At 38.0% G+C, this 21,968-nt stretch overlaps 2 protein-coding genes and 1 pseudogene across 2 annotated transcripts in view; 2 read left to right on the forward strand and 1 right to left on the reverse strand.

Moving 5' to 3' along the window:
* IFNE (interferon epsilon) overlaps positions 1–3,703 on the forward strand; it is a 46,807-nt gene extending 43,104 nt beyond the window's left edge. Inside the window, 4 exon segments of the mRNA XM_037041761.1 lie at positions 627–688; positions 690–797; positions 799–1,256; positions 3,349–3,703. Coding sequence (XP_036897656.1) covers positions 627–688; positions 690–797; positions 799–1,213 — 585 coding nt within the window. The 3' untranslated portion in view covers positions 1,214–1,256; positions 3,349–3,703.
* An 8,374-nt stretch (positions 3,704–12,077) lies between these two features.
* On the forward strand, positions 12,078–12,322 carry LOC118984065 (cytochrome c oxidase subunit 7A2, mitochondrial-like; annotated as a pseudogene).
* Positions 12,323–17,068: 4,746 nt separating this feature from the next.
* Positions 17,069–18,403, reverse strand: LOC118984056 (interferon omega-1-like). The gene is given in 2 exon segments (XM_037041762.1): positions 17,069–17,677; positions 18,326–18,403. Coding segments are annotated over 2 exon segments (687 nt in total).
* Positions 18,404–21,968: the final 3,565 nt, after the last annotated feature.

Genomic DNA, 21,968 nt, shown 5'->3' on the forward strand with positions numbered 1-21,968 from the left:
GGGGGGAGAATGGTGGGGGAGGGAGTGTGCAGGTGGAGGGGAATGAAGGGGGGAATAGAACAACTGTAATGGTATAATCAATAAAATATATTTTTAAAAAAAGAATTTGTCTAAATTTATAGTTCTACTTGAAGTTTTAAATTTAGTAGTCTGAGTGGATTTTAATTTTTGCTCCCAAGTGCCATATAGATGCTACTAAGCCTCTGATAAACATTATGCTGTGAAAAACTACCTCTTTAAAAAATTACTCTCAGTAAAAGATGTTTAATAAGCTTAACTAAATATTTAGAAAGCATATTGTGTTCTTTGTGTGTCATAAATAATGAGAATAATAGAAGATCTTATTGAATGACCAGTCTGTAATTGTGTCAAGGAAAGAATACAATGAAACAAGTTCTTTCAGTTACTTCCTCAAACAGCCAAAATGGGGGAAGTGGAGGAAAGGTCCCATGAACACTGTGACTAGAGAACCAAAAATCTTGAAGTGTAAACTTGGAGAAATGACAGCTTTAGAAAACAAAACCAACAGAAGAGAGCACCTCTCAGAATAATCTGAGATGCACGAAAGGCAAACAAGCACTGGAGTTGGAGCCTTACTGTCTGCAGAAAGGTAAGTGGCATGTTAGACCTTCGCTGTGACTAACAAGCACTTCTTGGAAATTGTGTTGGTGCTTCTGGCCTCTTCCATTCTCCTCTCTTGAACTGAAACTGGTTCTCTTCCAACAAAGAAGAGTGGACAGAGAAAGTTTCAAACTTCTGAATCATTTGCAAACCTCTTCTGTTCAGCAATGTCTACCAGAGGAGAAACTTCCTGCTTCCCCAGAAGGCTGTAAGTCCTCACCAGCACAAGAAAGGATGTGCACTGACTGTTCTTCATGAGACACTTCAGCAGGTCTTCAACCTCTTTGGGACAAATATCTCTCTAGATGGTTGGGAGGAAAGTCAGGCGAAGAAGTTCCTCACTGAACTTCATCAACAACGAGAATACCTAGAAACGTTTGTGGAACTGCGAGCAGATCAGAAAAGTGGTACCGTGGGTAGTGACAACCTTAGGTTACAGGTTAGAATGTACTTCCAAAGGACTCGTGATTACCTGGAAAACCAGGAATACAGCAGCTGTGCCTGGACCATTGTCCATGTGGAAATCAACCAGTGTCTATTCTTTGTGTTCCGACTCACAGGAAAGCTGAGCAAACAAGAAGTGGACCCTTGAACCATGTGAAGCAAGAGGCAGCTGCTGGCTTTAAAAGCATAAGGTAGGTGGGAGTATGGAAGGACTTCTCCAGACATTATTCATTCTTTTTGTCATGACATGGTAGCATAGTTTTGGTTTTGTGTGTATACATATATCTATACCTTAAGGTTATGGACAATGACAAATGCTTTTATTTTAGAAATGTTTTTATTTTAGAAAATTTATATTTTCTATCCCTCTTAAATTTTTATGAGTTGAAATCTATTTATTAATATTTCATAATGGGTTCTTCAAATGTGTGTATTTTCATAAAAGGTAGATAAATATAATAAAATATGTTTCCACTGTAATCATACTTTTCTAGACAATAGGACATCATTCCAATGATTTTCTTATTTGCCAGAAATTGATAGAAACAATGGGAAATACTAGGAATAATTTGCATTGCATGATTTGAAAATATCATCACACACTGAATATTTGTTATAGGTGACAAAAATAGAAATATAACTAAAATATATGAACAAACACTTTGCAGAGGAAAAAAATGAAAACCAACTCAACTTCACTCATAATATTGAAAGTACAAATTGTAAGTGAAGAACATGACATTTATAACCTGTCAGGTATGTAAAAGCCCAAAGTTTGATTAAAAAAATTCTTGTAGCGACTTTGGGGAGGGATTCTCTTAAAATTTTCCAGAGCACTGGAAATTGATATGATCACTGTGGAAGAACTTTGGTGTCTGTCAAAATTACAGATGTGTATAGCCTGTGATCCATCCATTCTAGGTTTGGAAATGTATCCTAGAAAAAATACTGGCACATGTGTGAAATGACTTACATAAACACACTACTATTCATTGCGACATTATTTGTAATATCGAAAGACAGGAAACCACCCAAATTCTTCTGATGAGAGACTGGTAATGTGGAGTCAAACAAAGGAACACTATTCAGGTGGAGTAAGGCGTGAGGGTTGCTCTTTCCATAAAAAAAGTAAAAAAATAAAGTCAAAAAGTAAAAAGGTAAGCAAGTTGCAGAAATGTGTATAAAATTCTATATTTGAAATTACAATATGAGATTTATATTTGACCTTATTTATGTGTGAATAAGTAAAGGATATATAAGAAATAAATTGCAATGATTACTTGTATTGGGGGAGGGAAGGGAGAGAGACTAAGGGAGGAAGACAGAGTGGGAGAGATTTTACAACATGTTTCCATACTTAAATGTTTAAGTATGTGAATTTTGCCAACAAGAATAATAAATTAAAATGTATCTACCAAATGGTACCAGAGCTACCAGAAATCTGGATGGATACTTCCTGATGAACGGAGGTGCCAGGTGCAGGTTAGAAGCAACAGGACTGAGCCAGCCTGCTCTTGGGTGGGGTGGGCAGAAGGAGGAGGGCTGGACAGAGCGACAGCACCTGTGCCAAGGGAGAAGGCGCCTGCTCCTGGGATAGGCTGGTGAGGAAGGAGCCCAGCTCTTCCAGCTAGGAGCTCCCAGAAACCATTGGGGAACAAATGGGGGGCCAGGGAAACTGAAACTCACTGAGCCTTGGTCACTTTCCCACAGTCATGTGGGAAAAAATTTCCCTATGTCCACTGTAGGAAGCAGAGCTATGCTCCCCAAATCTGCATCTAGTTCTACTACTTTGTCGTGTTCTGCTTCGGACTCATTGTATAATTTGAGACGAAAGTTATCACTGAATGTAAAGCTTGCTGAAGAACAAAACATATTCTATTTTAGCTTAATTAGTGTAAGTAAGTGTATTAGCTCTTGGCACTAAAAGGGATGTGGAGGAACCGAATAGGACCCTGAGAGTGAGGTGAGGTCACCTACAACAGCAAAGGGAGCAAGGAAGCAGGGGCTGGGCACTCGGGAGGAAGTCTTTGTCAAGTTCTAATTTCAACCTGAAAGTTGACCTATTCACCTTCAAGTTCACATGGAGGTAGGGAAGTGGAAAGAACAGAAATATTTACCAAAACTCAACTGTAAACACAGGCCATTACTTCTCGTGTCTGCAGAAATTTTGTTGTTTTTTTTAAACCAGGAAAATTTCCAAATTAAATACTTCACTTAACATGTTATTCAGTCCTCAAATTAACCTTAGAAGGTAGTTGCATTATTATCTTTTTTTTTCATCAGGTGAGGAGAAGAAGGCTTTAAAGGTTAAGTAATTTGCTCAAAGTAACACCACAAGCCACAAAGCTAGCAACTGCCAGAGCAAAGATTCCTTCCCAAGTCTGCCTGACTTGAAAGCCAGCACCGTGTGCTAGATACCACAGATCTGGACGATGTCGTATGTACGGTCTTGCTACAAAGTAATGGTAACACTAATGTTAACCATTTGCTACCGTCTTTCTTTATTCAAGTTCACACACTCCTTGCAGTCTTGCATTAAAGAAAGGATATTTTCTCTACCTGGACATTTCTTTCCTAATAATTTAGGAGAACAGAATGGAGGAGCTGCTAAGTGGAAACTTAAAGCAGATAATACTCACAAGTAAAAGCTAAAACCAATACTTTACATGCTATTGTGTCCCCAAACATTTAGCTTAGTAAAGGTAAATTCATTTGTAATCACAGGCTGCATCATCGGAGTTATTCTTGTTATGTCTACACGTATTTGGCTAAATAGATTATTAAATCAATGAATGGGTTACAAACGAAATATAGCATCATATTTTCTATAAATAAAACATGCATGAAGCATATCTGAAGAGAAATGCACTAAAATGTTTACAGTAGTACTATATGTGCAATAGAATGTTAATTCTCTTACACTTTTTAGATTAAATATTTCCCCCATGTATATGAAATCATTTAGAACCAGAAAAAATTTGTTATTTTTGAGATTTAGGAAAAAGAATAAAAAGTATGGCCCCTTATAGAAATTTGACTTAGGGCTCTTATCACCTGCAGTAAATTAAGTCCCATGCATCAGAATCATCTGAAGGGCTTGTTAGAGCAGATTAAATGATGACCTGACCTGTATGGCTCACTTGGTTGGACAGTGTTCTGCAAAGTGAAGTATGAAGTATCACTGGTGAGCTGGGGTACATATCTGGGTTGTGGTTTTGGTCGCTGCCTGGGGGCACGTACAAGGGCAACTGACCAATGTTTCTCTCTCACATAGATGTTTCTCCCTTCCCTTCCCCTCTCTCTAAAAATGAATAGATAAAATCTTTTTTTAAAGCCAGATTGGATGGCTTCAGCCCTAGTTTTTCTGATCCAGCAGGTCTGTGGCAGGGCCTGAGTATTTGCATTTTGAACGGTTTCTAGGTGATGGTAATCGAGCTGGTCCTGTGACTACACATCACAAACCATCCCTCTATTTATTGATAGCCTTAGTGTACTTTAAGCAGATGAAGGCATGGTGTCCTTGAGTTTACTCATCTCATATTTTCTCACAAGAAATGGAGGGAAGCATGCATCCTACATTGGAGGGAATTGGTAGGGACAGTTTCTTTTCTTTCATTCTTTTTTTCATACTTTAAAAAATTAATTTTATTGTTGTTTAAGTACAGTTGTCTGCAGTTTCCTCCTACCACCTCCCCCAACCCCAGCCATCCTCACTTCCCTCCCCTGAATCTACCCCACCTTGGTTTTGTCCATATATCCTTATAGTTGTTCCTAAAAACCCTTCCGTCCTTTTCCCCCATTATTTCCTCCCACCTCCCATCCAGTTTGCTGTTAATTTCAATGCCTCTGGTTATATTTTACTTGCTTGTTTGTTTTGTTGATTAGGTTCCACTTAAAGGTGAGATCATATGATATTTTTCTTTCACCACCTGGCTTAGTTCACCTAACATAATGCTCTCCAGTTCCATCCATGCTGTCGCAAAGGGTAGGAGTGCCTTCTTTCTTTCTGGTGCGTAGTATTCCATCGGGTAAATGTAGGATAGTTTCTTTTCTATCACTACCTTTTCACAGCAGATTCAATGGACTTCTTCTCTCTTAAAGAAGCTGTATGTAGAAACTGTCATTATCTCAGGTGCTCCCCATAACAATAACTGCCTTTTAAGGAAAATAGTCCAAACCAAGTTTTTTTTCTGTAAGGATTTCTGATTCTCATGCCCCTGATGAGTGAAATTACACTACAACTGTAGCAATAACTAGTTGGACAAAGAATATGTTGTGGATACAAAAAAACCAAACCTCTGGAAGACAGAGAATTCCAGGGTGAAAGATGGCAAATTGATTCAGTCATCTCCTCTATCGAGAAGTATAAATGTTTGATAAATAGAGATTTCAGGGTCATTCTTGAAATTGTTGAAATTGGTCATTTAGCCCAAGTTTTCTTTCTTATTCTGGGGTCCAGTGCCTGGTGGGCGTGAAGGTATAAAGGCTAAGACTTCTCACTTCACCTCTGAAAGGTCATCCCAGCTTCAGAGTGTCCCACCCCCAGCCTGTAATTGGCCGAGGCCACTGTGTAACTGCACAGTAGCTCCATAATTCCCTCTGCTCAACCCTCCTGCCTTCTCTTCCCACAAGGGTGTTGATCCCTTAGCACTCCCTAGTAAACTCCACGCATGGTATTTTTATCTCAGCATCTGCTTTCTTGGCATCTGACGTCTGGTGGCACAGCATATAGACCTTCCATTTAGAGCCATTGAAAACCCAACTTACATACTATTTCCTTGGCCAAGTACCTGTTCTCTTCCTAATATGTGTTATTATCATTCTTGCTATTCATGACTCACTTGAAAAGTTTCCCTTCACAGAAAGCCCTTGTAGCCAAATTTGTCTGATCTATTTGCCTCCTCCAGAGCACAACTCTTACTCTATCGCAAAATGCATTGTATGTCCCTTTCTTCCAACTAGAGTGTAACCTGCTAATGGCTTCTTAACTCTTTAACTAGCACTTTCTGTAGTACATAACAGAGACAGTCTGAATAGTGAATGAAGAAATTTAAAATGCAGCGTTAATACAAAGAAGGGCTATATCAGTACCATATTGTTATGGTCCGTGACATATGTGAGGAGACTCTGTGTGGAGTTGAGGAAATCTTGTTGACTATTTGTGCTGCCAAGAAGTTAAGTTCCCATTTTTGTTTCTCAGTTTCTCTACTCATCCTGGATGGGCCATTTGAATAACTTACTTCATTGAGTAAAAAATAAAGTGTCTTTTTCTGATGAAGGGCTGGGTCTTTCCTCATACGATAAGCCCACCATATAATAAGGACATGATACACAGGGCAGAAGTACAGGTGGGAGACCCTCCTCAGACTGTTCTAGTCACATGCAAAAGCCCTTTTCTCATGGGCCTTTGTCCTCATCGGCCTGAGAATTAGTCAAGCTTTTCTCTGCCAAGTAATAACAGAAACTACTGGCACCAACTTGAATGTTTCCAGCGAGATCTGTTTCTGGTTCAGTTTATTAAAAACTTAATATATTACAAAATTTATGAAAACAATACATGCAAATAGTGTAAATGGTTCAATTGTGCAAAGTGCAACACTCTTCTCATTGTTCTCTTCAAAAGACCATTTGCCTTATTATTGTCCAAAATGAGTGGCCACTGGATTAGTTTTTCTACCAGCTGTTAGTAAAATGATGACTATTTTTCTCATTTTTTTGACTTACGTACTGGAAATATTGTAGGTAGGCAGAAGGTAGTCAACATGTAGTGAGTGTTTAGTGGCCAGAGTCACGTTACAGGCATGCAGAGAAGTGGCCATAGTGCAAAAACAGTCCTGTCGGTTTACCTGCAATGCAAGAAGAATCCAGCTTCTTAGAAGTGTGGAAACCTGTTCAACCAAGTTTTGTCTCTGAAGGCAACATGTATACATGTCGCTGAAGGCAACCAAGTATTCATGTCATTGAAGGCAGACATGTATACCTCTTGGGAAGGGTGGAGCAAGATTTGACTAGCACAAAGGTTAGGGTTCTCTTGACCCAGAAATCATATCTTTTCCTTTGTAAGAGAGCTAAGTGTACCTTGTTTTTAGTGAATTTAGTCCAAGTTAAATCTCAATATAAGCCTTATATTACTTAAGGTATGGGTCTAAGGGAAAAAAATAATTATTTCAAACAGAAATTCATATCAGATGACTAAAGGGGTTATCAATCCAAACAAAATGGAGTTAGGTTGAGAGAATTAAGCATCGAATTCTTAGCTGGTGTATTAATCAGTATAGCAGTATACTTTCAGTATACTTTCTTTTTTTGTAATTTTTCAAAGATATCATTTATTTATCTTTAGAGGGGAAGAGAAGGAGAAAGGGAGAGAAATATCAATCTATGGTTGCCTCTCATGCATCCTCTGCTGGGAACTGGCCTGCAACTGGCCAGGCATGTGCCCTGACTGAGAATCGAACCACGATCCTTTGGTTCGAAGGCCTGCACTCAATCCACTGAGCTACACCAGCCAGGGCTCTTTTTTTTTTAATAACTGCTTTTGATCTATTATTACTCCTTGAAAGAAGCTGCAACTTTCCTGCTTATCTTTTAAAAATATATATTTTACTATCAATGAGAAAGTGTTCAATTTGAACAGGCACTTCACAAAAGAGGATATCCAAATGATCAATAAACCTTGAAAAAGTGTTCAACATCATTACTGCTTGTGGAATGCAAATTAAAACCAAAATGTTATACCATGAAACACATGCCAGAATGGCTAGAACTGAAGAGATTAAATTAAAAATCAAAATGACTGACACATAATTGTTGATAATGGGACTGTAAATTTTTAAAATTTTTTAAAATTTTAATTGTGGTTCAAGTACAGTTTTCTGTCTTTTACTCCCACCCCAGCCCATCCACCCAGCCCTCCCCGCCTCCCTTCCATTTCCACACCCCCACCTAGTTTTTGTCCATATGTCTTTTATACTTGTTCCTGTAAACCCTTCCCCCTTTCCCCTGAAATTCCCCTGAAAGTCCCTCCCCTCTCCCCTCTGGACACTGTCAGCCTGTTCTCAATTTCAGTGTCTTTGGTTATATTTTTCTTGCTTGTTTGTTTTGTTGTCTAGCTTCCTGTTAAAGGTGAGATCATATGGTATTTGTCTTTCACCACCTGGACTATTTTGCTTTCTTTTAAACCTTGAGAAGTATTTGGCAGTACTTATAAAGATAAACTCATAAACAATACCCTGTGACAAAGTCAGTTCACTCCTGAGTGTATATCCAACAGAAATTATTACTTAGGTCCACCAAGGAAATGTCTAGGTTTATTCACAGAAGATTTAATATAGTAGCCCCCACACATGCCACAGAAACAAAATGAAAGTATATTAATACTAGAATTGACACATGTATTCAAACTGTAATAGTACATAGCAATGGAAATAATGAACTATTGATACACAAAATAAAATGGATGATTTCTCAGGCATAACATTGAGTAAAAGAGCTGGATTCAAAATGGACCTGAAGAGTGTTTGCATTTATAGAAAGTTCATAAACTGTCTAGGAACAAATCTAAAGTGAGAGAGTATACAAGAGTGATCAGATTTATGGTGGGGGTGGTGTTGTTAAGAGGACACAAAGGGAGCCTTAGTTTTTAAGGAACCAGATTATCTACATATTATAACAACGCCAGTTCATCTTGTTTGTCTTACAGCTTATTAATTTGATATTGTCCCACCACAATATTAAAAACTAGAGGGGAAAATAGGTATTGCTGCCTTTTACTTAAATTTTAATTTTGTTTAAAAAGAAATGTTTGGTATTATTTGCATATATGTATTTCTTCTTTATTTGGAGTCTTAAAAGTTATAATGTATATTGTTTTTTTACAAATATCACATCAAAATATTTACAATGACAGTTTCTTTTTCTCATGTTAAATACTGATGAATAGATTGTTTTGAATTGTTTTCAGTAGTTGGATCAAAAATCCATGTTACTTTTACACAATGGAATTCTATAATGCAGAAAGGAAGAAGGAACTACTACCCTTTGCAACATCATGGATGGAACTGGAAAGCATTATGCTGAGCGAAATAAGCCAGGCGGTGAAAGACAAATATCATATGATCTCACCGTTAACAGGAATCTAAACAAACCAAACAAGCAAGCAAAATACGACCAATGACACTCAAATATGGAACAGGCTGTCAGGGTCCAGGGGGAGAGGGGAGAGAATCATAGGGGAAAAGGGAATGGACTCACATGAACAAGTATAAAAGACACATTGACAATAACTAAGGGTGGGGGGTGGAAAGGGGACGGAGGCTGGGAGCATGGGGTGGGGGGCAGGCAGGGTTGGGAATATAAGACAGAAACCTGTACTTGAACAAGAATTAAATAAAAATTATATTTAAAAAAATCCATGTTACTGATTGTATTATCCATTTTGGAAACTACTAGCTCAGAAGCAATTTCCACAAAAAAATTTTAAGTGTCATTTTATTTAAGTGGTAAATATATTTATGGAAATCTAGAATAAGTAAATAATGTAAAACAAAGTTCAATAGGTAAGCTTCAAAATTGTGATGTCAGCCTAATACCAGTACTTGTCATTTATCATCTACTCTGATCGCAGCAGACCTTTCACCACTGTGCACAATTGGTTTCTAAGGGAATGTTTGGTATTTTTTACATCCTGACTTTAGTAACTTAGCTTGGTCCTCCGCTGTCTCTTTGCTAAGAAGCATATTCAAATTGCTGAGTGCTAGTACAACAAACAAAAACCAAAACAAACCTTAGCTGCATTCGTTAACAATGAACACAAGGTAATGAAAGCCCTGAAGACATGAGTACGGGGTTACTTTATTTGCTTACCATTCACTCACAGAGCAGCAATCCCATTCTAGTAACTGGTGTTACTTTGCCTTCTACTGCTTCCAACTGAAATCTCGCTTTGATGCATTCCAGGAAAGTAGCTTTAAGGTAGAATCTTTATGCAAAGAGGCCAAAAATACATTAAACAGCATAGAAAACTTGTTGTATGTTTATTGTCAAATAATCAGAATTACTTTGATCCTGTTATATTTCAGGTTTGCATTGTTTACCCCATTATGTCATTCAAAAGCTTTCAAAACTGCAACATTTTGACTTGATTTTGAGCATTCACAACCAACAATAGAGTCCAACGATGGTTCCTATGAAAGTAATGTTTCTCAAAGGCAGAAAAAAATGGAACATGCAACATATTCAGACAAATAAAGCTTCAAAGTCTTAATATTCTAAGTGCTTTATATACACGATTTCTGTGTAGATGACTAGTCTATGTTGACAGCTGGGAAATCCCTAGTTTTTGTTGGAGAAACATTAAGGTGTGCCTCTTATCTAGATTATGGCCCGAGTCACATCACAGCCTAGAAAAAATTGGAGCTTGATGGAAGTTCTTCAAATTCATTAAATTTTTGTGTAAAATATTTTTGGATAAAGTTGATAGATTTGCATGGTGAATGTGAAGGAAAGACATGAAAAGATGCTCAACATCATTAGTCATTTGGGAAATGCACATTTAAAGCACCATTAAATGCCATTTTCTGTCTATGGGAATGGCTAAAATTAAGATTCTCTGTAACTAGTGCTGGAGAAAATGTAGAATAACGTAAAGTCTTCATTGCTGGTGAAGATGTCAAATGGTACAGCTGCTTTGGAAAATGGTTTGGCAACTTTCCAAAATGCAAAACGTATAGCTTCAATATGATTGAGCCATTCTACCTTTAGATATTTACCTAAGAGAAATGAGAACATATGTCCTCATAAATATATACACAAATGTTTAGAGCAGCTTTATTTGTATTACAAAACCCTGGGGCAGGGAACTGTCTATCAACAAATGAAATGAACATTATCATAGACCCAAAAAGTGGAATTTATTCAGCAATAAAAGAATCAACTATTGAAACATGATAAAATATGGATGAATCTTAACACTTTGAAGCTGAATGGAAGAAGAAAAAAGTACATACTGTGTTTTCCATCCACATAAAGTTCTAGAAAATGCAATCATCTACAAGGACAGAAAGTGCTGCCTGGGGTTGGGGAGGTAAGTGTGGAGAGGGGCAGAAAAAGGGATTACAAAGGTGTGGGAAGGAATTTGGGGTGACAGGTATGTTCATTATCTTGATTGTTGGAATGGTTTTGTGGATACATACACTATATGTGTGTCCCAGCTTATGATGTAGGTTTATATCCCCTGCAGGCAGCAGATCTCTGCTCCATCTGTACCAGAAGGCATTGTCACTGCCTTCTTCCATAGACCATGTCCCAGCATGCCCGCCATGTTATTCTCATACGGGAGTGTCCTTCCTGACTGCAACAGAGACCCAGGAAGGATTTCTTAGTTGATGGAACAGTAAATGGTCAATTGGGAACAGGATATTGAATCAGAGGAGTCCTGTTTGGTGCAAACGAGGGCTCTATAAGGAAACAAATCATTACCATGAGGAGTGGAAACATAGGTCCAAGATTTGGAGGAGTCAAGAAAAAAAATAAAGACATGCTTTTTATTCATTCATACCACTAATAAAACTCATGTTACAGAAGAAATAAACTTCCAAAATTGAAACATTACTGTTATGTGAAATTATCTTAAATTTTTTATTTATTAAATGAGAAACATTATTAGCATTTTCTTGTTTCTGTATTGGTAGAAAATTCTGACTGCTGTCTAAAGGGTTGAGTGATCGGTGCTTTCTGCTCTACCTCTAGTTTTCAAACGATCCAGCGAAACACTCCTCCCCAAGTTTTCCCCTGGTGAAGCAAAGACACAGCTCTTTCTCCAGTGGAAATGCATGGAATACTGAGCTAAGGTGAACATCCCTTGTGTCAATCTAATAGAAATGTTGGAACCAATATTAAAAAATCAGTTTTAAACATAGAGCTAACTTCTGAGATGGTAGTTCTAGTTCTGGTGCAGCAACATTCGTTCCCGGTATTTAGTTGCTGTGGTCAGTGGCCAGTACTGAGCCAACATGCTCCTGCAGGCTCTTTGTCAAATTGCTGAGAGGACCAGAAGTACTGCTTCATGCAGGCAGTTTGCAAATAAAGTTCCAGAGAAACAAAATCTATTTCAGGAGGATGATGGAATTCTAGAGCAACTAAAGTGTGTGGCAGTTGCGCCCTCCTGTATGGAGCTACGATGACTCTCAACGTTGGTGGAACAGCAAAAGCCATATGTCAGTTGGCTATCGCTTCACTTTCCAAGAAACAGCAGTGACTTCAGTTCATCCTCCGAGCAATCAATTGTTTCAGTTTCATCCAGCTCTCTATCGACCAGTAAGCTGATAAATAGCTGAGTTCTTCTTTGTGGATCAGTATTTACTGACTTCTACTAACTGCCACGAATAAACAAATCTTTACTATGAAAAAAAAATTTTAAGAGATATCTAAGTTCCAGAAATATAAAAGAAAGTCAAATTATCCTGTTTCTACCTTTTTATTTTCACAAATCCTAATATTTAGATATAATTACATATCAATTTTCCCCAATGTGATCATTCTTTTTCTTTAACTTGCTTTTTCACTCAAGAAAGCACTCATGATTACGTGAACACCCTTGAATGCTGCTGAGTATGGATCTGCATCATTTAGTTTAATATAGCTGAACAATACCATCTAAAGCTGTCATAGTTTACTTAACTATTCACCTGTCCTGGAACATTAAGTTGACTTCAATTGACTTTCTTACAGATAATGTTACACAATGAACAAATCTGAGGATTTCTGTAAGAGAGACTCCTACTTCTATATTCACTGGATCGAATGACTTAGAATTTTCGAAAAATGTTACTAAACTAATCACCAATAATATTTTAAATGTTTGCACTTCTACCACACCTGTGGGAGTGTACACGCTTACTCCCACTATCACCAAATCATCTGTTTTTGTTTATCAGCCGTGTCATTTGATATTTTGTTTTTCTGCAAAATCCATGGTTGTGAGGGAGGCTGATTATTCATGAAATCCATGGTCACAAGGAAGGCAGATTATCTGGCACCTGCATATTTTCTATTCACTTATTTCTGCTTCTGTAAATTGTCTCTTTATATTATTTTGCTCAGATTTTTATTGAATTCTTAAACGTTCTTGAAAAATGTTAGCACTCTTATATGATAAAAGTTTTTTAACTTCATGTAATTTAAATTTTAGGATTTGTTTCTGCTAGACAAACTTTCTAAAAAATTAATGTGTTAAAATATGTTGCCCTATTCTTCTGTGGTCTTCAGATTTCAACCTTCTCATATCTTTGTGGCTGTTAACGGAACAGACTGATGCAGGTTCTTTCACCTCATTTTATAGAGAAGAAAACAAAGACACGGAGAGATGAAACAACTTTCCCAAGGTCATGACCTTATTTGGAAGTCAGACCCTCTGACTCCACACCCTTCTTCAGTTCCAGGACTACTACTGCCTGTAAAACCCAGAGATTTTGGAGAATCTGATCACCCTCCCTCCAGAACGGTCTTAAATAAACAAATAATAAGTTCTTCTCTAGTTCTGATTTGTCCCAGTGATGACAGGCACTATTACCTTATGACAATTTATGATACATTTAACTTATAATACAGTTAATTTAGTCATCAGTTTCTGTTACAATTAATTTAGTCCTCACTTTCCTTATACTGGTTACAAACCTATTTTCTTGTCCTGAGGATGTTTCCTTCTGAGCTTGACTAGCCATGTTTTCTAAGAATCGAATTTGGGTGGTACATACATGTTGTGTTATATGAGTGTTGATTTTCAGCCGTTGTTGAATTTCTAATCTGAAGCTCTGATTACCTTCTCCAACAATCAGCCACCCTGCAACTTGCCTTAAAATGTAGCTGGGGGTAGAGAACCGTAAGTAAACAGCCCCCTGAGATCTTCCACATGACAAACCCGCAGACCTTCAACTGGCAAAGCAACACATTTGTAACTTAAATGAAATAAACTTGACATCTGCTATTTTTATCTGCAACTAAGAGTCTGATATACCAGAACTTGCCTAGTTTCTTACATTTCAAATTCTTGAGCTGCTGCTGGCTCTTACAACCTTTTCATGATATTTGACGCTTTTTTTATTGAGTAAACGAGCATCATAGGACTGGTGCAGTTGCCTAGTGGAATCAGAACTTGAAAGTACCTAAACACAGTTAAAATGAGCTCCTGGATTCCTTTTCAGCTTGTGCAGTGTAGATGTGTGGGCAGTGCTGGTGCTGCAGCTGCCCTTATTTACTGTTTCTGTGCCTGGCTGGATATCAGGGGCACCTTGACCTCTGCAGAGGAGGGCTTGGCCGGTGGGGAGAGTCAGGTTTGGCCACGTTCACACCCTCACTCCTGCAGCCAGCAAAACTCAGCCGCCTATCAATGACATTGCAACACGACCCTGCCTCCCCTTGTTCTGTCCCCCCAGGTGACCACATAGGTGTCTTGGCCAAAGTCCTGGGCAGGACCTGTGCACAATGGCAATAGCTAAGAACGGCAATGCTCACTCATCCTCAGCCCTGCTTTGCTGGCCCCAAGTCTCAGTTCTCCAATTCTTTGGAACATACAAGTTAATAACAAAATGAATATAAAGTAAAATTGTATGTATATGTGTAGCATGTATATGTATAGAAACTGCCCAGGGGGTAGATCAATTCCAAGTCCTATATTCCAAGGTATGGATGACTCCTCAACTTTCATATTATAGAATTCTGTCAACATTTTTTAAATTTAAATTTATGCAATCACTAAACTCTCTTACTCCATCTTCTTTTTTTGTGGCTAATGTTGATTTTTCCTCTGTGTTACTTAATAATTGTTCTTTGCTTTTGGTTTTGGGGGAGAAAAAACCTCCGATCAGTTTCTTTCATTCAATTTTATTGGATATCTCATTCTTTGTTATTAATAGCCTTTTGTAGTCCCATGAATATTTACGATTTTCATGAAGCCAATGATCTTGATCTTAAAACAACTCTAACATTAAACAAGAAATAATGCAAACAATAATATTAAAAATAGAAAAGAAGTTACCTTAGCTACCTCAGCTTTATGATCTCACCTTTAACAGGAAGCTAAACAATGAAACAAACAAGCAAGCAAAATATAACTAAACACACTGAAATAGAGAACAGGCTGACAGTGACCAGAGAGGAGAGAGGAGGGAATTTCAGGGGAAAAGGGGAAGGATTTACAGGAACGAGTATGGAGGACACATGGACAACAATTTAGGGGGGTGGAAATGTGAGGGAGGTGGGGAGCACTGGGGGGGTGGTCTGGGATGGGAGTAAAAGACAGAAAACTGTATTTGAACAACAATTACATAAATTTTAAAAATAAATAAATAAATGAGTTTTAAAGTACCCACAGTAAAAGAAGTACAGCCCTTGCTGTTGTAGCTCAGTGGATTGAGCACAGGCCTGCGAACCAGAGGATCGAAGTGCGGTTCCCAGTTAGGGCACATGCCTGGGTTGCAGGCCGGTTCCCTGCAGGCCAGTTCCCAGCAGGGGATGCACGAAAGGCAACTGTACATTGATGTTTCTCTCCCCCTCTTCTTCCCCTCTAAAAATAAATAAATAAAATCTTTTAAAAAAGTATAGCAATGAGTACAGTTCAGTAATCATGTTAATAAAGCAAACAATCTAAAAATAGTTGTGTTATTAGAATCAATTAGGTTTAGGGTAAAGATGTTTGTGTTGCAATAAGGAAAAAAATTAACATTTCAAATAACATCTAGGAAAATTGTCACTCTAACAGAAAGTAGTATAGATTATCATTTCATATCATAGATTTAAAAACTGCTAATGGAATACTGAATTCAATGTAAAAATCTATTAACAATAACAGGATCTGAAAATCTGTAAGATCAAAAGAGGAATGTGACTAGGAGAAGGCTTGGTTCTGTGTCATAAGGCCTTGGAGAAACATACAAGGACATGTCCTGCTCTTCATATACAGGTGAAATTAAATACCAGTATACATCAAAAGAATATGGGTAAAATTTATAGAAAAGGTTTATGTCAAAGATTAGAAATTTAAAAATGACTCCACCTCAGTGCCCTTTGCAGACTCTCCTCTGCCTAGCTTTAAATGTTGAGGATCTTCAGGATGAGGTTTAGCTCTCCTTATTGTCCACTCCACAAGTGACCATACCCATTCCAATGCTCTGATTACCAGATATGAATAGGGATCCCAACTTCATCCCTCCTCCTAGCACTTTTGTAAATTCTAGACCTGCATTCCCAACTGCTAGTAAACCTTCTGCACTTGCGTGTCTCTCCGACACTTTGGAAACAACACCTAATGTTATTTTTTTTCTTTCCACCCTAATTTATACCTAAAACTTCTGGTGTGAAAACATCATTTTCCTTTACTTCTCTTCATAGTGCTTAATATAATATAAATAAAATAAGCATTATTACTGTTTTTATGTCTCCTTTCCTATAAGATAAAATTTCAACACAACAGGAACCCATATTATTGTTTTAACCTGCATTTCTTAACTGCAATTACACAATGTCATTGACTCAATTTATGTATATAATCTGGATACAATGAATGAGCACAAAAGTTTTACTATTCATTCTTCAATATCATTTACACAATAAGAATTTTGATTTTACAGTAAACAAAATCAAGTTTTTCTTTGTTAAGAACTAAATGAATAAAACAAAATGCAAACAATGACATGCAAAGATAAACATGTTTATAAATTTAAATAAAATGTAAAGATGAATATGTAATTACATATGATTTTTAAATATTATAAATGTGATAGGTGCAAGAAGAAATAGATTAAGTAAACAATAGATAAATAGATAAACAAGGAGCAAGCAGGAAGGCAGTCACCTCTTAGAGACAGATTAACCAGGAACTGAATCGTTTAGCATACTCTTGCCCAACAGTATGGACAGATGATTTACTCAATTAAATCCAATGAATTCTGGGACTAAAGTCAAAATTAGAGCTTTTCGACATGACCTAAGTCATATGTGTATTGTATCAAGGTGACCCCAGGGGCCCATTCTTATTTCTTAACCTTTCTTGCATGGTTGTTATTGAAGTCAAGAATCTCATGATTTGTGCTCAAACAACTTTCCAGGCACAGTCACTGTATTTCTTCCCTTTCAGGTAGAGACAAATGCCCTCAAAGTACTTCCTTATGGCCAGTATATGGCCCTAAATTGGAGGGGCAGTGCCTTGCTCTCCCATCTCCTGCATCAAACAGGGCTCCAGGTCTTCCAGCTGCTGATAGAGCTCCATGCGCAGTTGGTTCAAGAGGGTGGTGTTCCAGGCAGAGGAGGTGTGCTCTGTGAGCAAGAGGTCGGAGATGTGCTGGAGCATCCTGTGGAGGACAGTGATGGCCTGGGCCTCCTGGGCCTGGCTGCCATTTACCATTGCCTGAGGGAATCTGAGGTCCTTTATGTCCCTCAGACAGAAGAAGGGGGAGATTCTCCTCATTTGGCCCAGAAGCTCCAAGTTCTCCCTGCTAAGTGGGACATGGTTCAGAGGTAGGTTACAGCCCAGACCTCTACCAGAGCCACAGCTGGCCACCACCAGCACCATGAGTAGAGGGCAGAAGAGCCATGGGCAAAGGAGGGGGCTGCTGGCCTGGCAGAGCCAGGCGTCTGGTGAACAACCTTACCCAGTGTCCTTTGATGGACTCTCTTTCTAAGCATGGCCATTTAATAGGGAACACAATTTTCATTATCTAAACATTTCTTTACACTTTTACTTCCTCTTTTGTTTTCATTTGTAAGTTCTCCATGTAGTATGGGATGATGTCATTAATCTGTGCTATTATCTTTGCAATTTTAATCTTCCTATTAACTTCAGATGTGTTAGTCCAAATGGATACCCATCAGTCAAATGACAAATGATGTTGTCCTAAAGTTAGAAGTGTATGTAGGTGTGTAAATAGAATCAGTATGAGAGAGTTGTTAGGCCAGGAATCCAAGTTCTGATCAACAATTGAGACATTTTTTCTGTGAATAACTTGGATGAGAACTGAATTATTCAAGAGGCTTGACTATACTCACACACGTGAACATACTCACATACATTTTTAATTATATAAATATTGCTCTTCTCTATATTACAAAAAAAATTTGGCCTTGAATCTGGTGGCATTTTTGCCATCTTTACATAGAGAGCCAGGCTCCCTCAGCTCTGTGGGTTTGTGTATTTTGTGAGGTAATCACCAGGCCATGTATGTATGGCAAATGAGCTCTTTAGAACCAAAGACTAAGTTTTGTTTACAGTTTCCTTCACAGCAAAGGCTGAGAGTTTTAGTGAATGAGTTTCTGGGATGTTTCCCTTCCTTCCAGGCCCATTCATGCAGGCCCATGTGGGCATAGCACAGCATGGCCACTAGGCGGACTTGTAGAATAGGCAATTGAAATGTTTCATATTTTAGAATTCTATTACATTTTAAAATATACTTTGATCTTGAAATTAAATTTCCTTATCTTCTTTTTATTGATACATGCTATTGTTTTTGTTTTGTTTTGTTAATTATTCATTTCTTTACCCTGGATATGTGGGAGTTCAATTCCTTAATCCTGGTTCATTTTCAACCTTACAAAGTAGTTGTCCCAGGCTCAATGCAGTGTGCTTATCTGTGTGACCCCCAAGAGCCTGTGGTTTTCATGCAATTGATGCTGACTACATTATAGATTAAATATCAGTTTAATCAGGAAGAATGCAAATAATAATAAAGAACATAAAAATTCTTGGCATATCTATCTCATCTAGAAAATGGAGACTATAGTAATAATACTAAATACAGTGTGATAAAAAGACAAATTAGGAAACAAATTATTGAAGCTCACAATCTCTGATATCATATTATCTGTATTGATTAGATTTAAGATAAATGATATATCTGATATTAATACTGTGAAAAGAAGTTTTTATTAAACAGTTCTAAATGGTTAGTTAGCAATCTAAGTGGAAATCCAGGTAAAATTTATTTCATACCATAGGCCATAATGCAATCTTGATGGAATGGCAAATTGGCAGTAAGATTCGAATTCTAAAAAGAGGGAGAAGGCTCAGAGTAACATTGGAGGTTCAGAAGAAACAGCTAACCTACAAAAGAAATATTGGTTATTTTCAAAAATATACGATTTTTTAAATTCTTCTTAGAAAACAGGACATGGCCACAGATTTCCTAGGCAAGCACAGTGGCTGAATGCAACCTGCCTAAGGATTTTCTCACCCACGGACCAACCAAATAAGGAATATTAAGTAAAATATATAAAATACATAATTATCCATCAAAGAATAGAAGAGAAATAATACTTGAAAACTGTCAGAAGAGCAATGAGGGAGGAGCAGTACAACTGTTCATTTTACATGTCAACATAGCTAGTCCACAGCACACAGATACTTGAACAAACATAATTCTAGATGTTTCTGTGAAGGTAAGCTTAACCAGAGACTATAGGCATTGAACTTTTAAGTTAGCAGACTTTGAGTAGAGCAGACTATCCTTGGTTGCATGCGTGGGCTTCATCCTATTAGCTAAGACTTTAGCAGAAAAAGGCTGACCTCCCACGTTAATAAGAAATTCTGCCAACAGACTGCCTTTGGACTTGAAATACAACTCTTGCTAGGATTTTGAACTTCTAGCCTGTTTTTGGAAAATGCTGACTAATAATACAGTCTGAGAAACCAATGGTTTCCAAGAATTATTCATTTCCTAATTTTAAATACACTTCCCTACAGCTGATGATAGGACAAGACAGCAAAGCACAAAAATCGGTTGAAATTTATTAAGGGCCTAGGCAACCCCAAGGTGAAGAACAACAAATCCAGACGAGGAGAGTGTTGCATAGGAAGCGATGCAAGAAGCTCCCACAGTTGCAGGCTCTTTTTGCTGCCTTAGCAAGTCACACATACATCCTGGTGAAACACCACCATGAAAATATTGTGCTGATTGTAAAATTTCCTTTAAATTTTCTCAAAATTGATACATGTGAAAAAATAAAGTGTCACCAGGTCTCAGGTAACAATGATACTATTCATTCATATTCTTTAGCTTATATGAAAAATTCTTCTGGCACCTAGACAGAGTTTTCCTACTTGCATGAAAGAGATGCCAAGATCATTATTCAATGCGACAATAAAATATTATTCTATTTAATAATAGTTGATGTCTGATATAATAAATCTGTGAAACTAAAAGTGTATCTTTTAGAGTTGTTTAATTAATGTTAATGAGATTTTCCTGATTACCTGGAGTCCTGTTCCTGGACTGGCAGCTCAACCTGCCCCCCAGAGTCCCGTAGTGTGTGGAAAGGGTAAATCATAGGGAGGCTTTGGTCTGCAGAGTAGGGTAGCCAGAAATCACATCTCTCTCTCTCCCTTTCACTGGCCAATCCCAAAGAGTCCATCCCCTGCCTGCAGTTGGAGACTGTCTCTTTGTAACACAAAGAGTAAGGAAACAGGCTAGTGACAGCATTAGAATCCATTGTTCCCAAGAAATAGCCTTTTTTAGCATGAAGGGACATCCCCAGGAAGTGGTAGGATTTCTGTCCACAACAGAAGCCTGCCCTTCTCCTGGTGGCTGCCCTTGTTGCACTTGGGGACCAGGGGGAGGTCTTCCCCGAGAGGAGTTTCATTTGCCCACTCACAAACTGCATCTTGCTTTCTGTTTCCTTTTAGCTACAGGGTCTATTACATCATAGCCCACAGACGTTAAGGAAAGCCTCTCTTGCAGATGTTTCTGCAAAACCTAGAAATGTTATTGAACTTTTGCTTTCTACTTGTGACATTCTGCTCTTTAGGGAAAACTCAATGGTGAGACAGTGATGCTGAAACCAGGACTGAACAAAAGCAGTTGTGTGGTTGGGTGGAGAGGTAAAGAGAATGAATGGCAAGCATGCTCTGGGGACTTCTACCTGGAGAGAAGGGAAATTCGTGTGAAATGGACATGCATCCTGGAATGCGCCCACGGCATTCCCTGTAGATTGCAAACTCACACACCCAGCTGACAATGGACATTTGCACTCAGAGGTCTACCAGTCAACTGTGGAGCAGACCTACTCCTTCAAATCGTGTGCCCTGGCATTCTTCACCCCAGCTGCTGGTGAGAGAATTCACTTGTTTTTTCTTCCTCTCAATATACCATTTATCATAAGTGATAATAATTTTAATTATTGTGTTTAGGGTTCTTTCCCAACAAAAATCAAAAGTACATGAGAACAGTAACTGTATTTGTTACAATCACCTCTATATCCTGAGGGCACCACACAACCTGGCTTAGAGAAATTCATTAAGCACTTACAATTTGAACACAGAGTGATGGGTAAATGAATTGTGCCATCTATTTTTATAATCAGGCTGCACAGTCTGGCTTGCTGTTTCTCTTTGGGATGAATCAATACAATCAGTTTCCTACTGTGAAAATTTAATACACACAGATAATTATAAATTGACTGAAATAAAGAATGTGTTTTATTATAATAACACAATATGAAGGTGCACATGCCAATGTGACATGAACCAGAATAGTCAAATGTTCCAAATACATAAATAATTGACATTTTAAATAAATAAATAAATACATACATACATAAACACACACACATACATAATTAAACATCAGCACAGTCCTCTGTGTGTGTGTAAGCCCCTGGTGCCTGTAAGGCTGAACAGGCTTTGACTTACTACTCCTGAAAACTTTTAAGAAATCGATTCCATTCATGTGACAATCAGAGCAGAAGCCAAAGGAAGTTCAGCCTGGCTGAACAGGAGGAAGTGTGATATTGTCAGTGAGGGAGAATCATGTCCATGCTGAGCCAGGTGTCCCTCCTTACTGTGCAATCTCCTCCTGCTCCTCCAAGTTGGCAAATAAAGACAAGCATCTGCTGATTTCTGCTCTGACAATCTCCCAGGC

Source organism: Sturnira hondurensis, unplaced genomic scaffold, assembly GCF_014824575.4.
Source record: "Sturnira hondurensis isolate 20B ecotype Veracruz unplaced genomic scaffold, ASM1482457v3 Scaffold0003201, whole genome shotgun sequence".
Classification (NCBI taxonomy): domain Eukaryota; kingdom Metazoa; phylum Chordata; class Mammalia; order Chiroptera; family Phyllostomidae; genus Sturnira; species Sturnira hondurensis.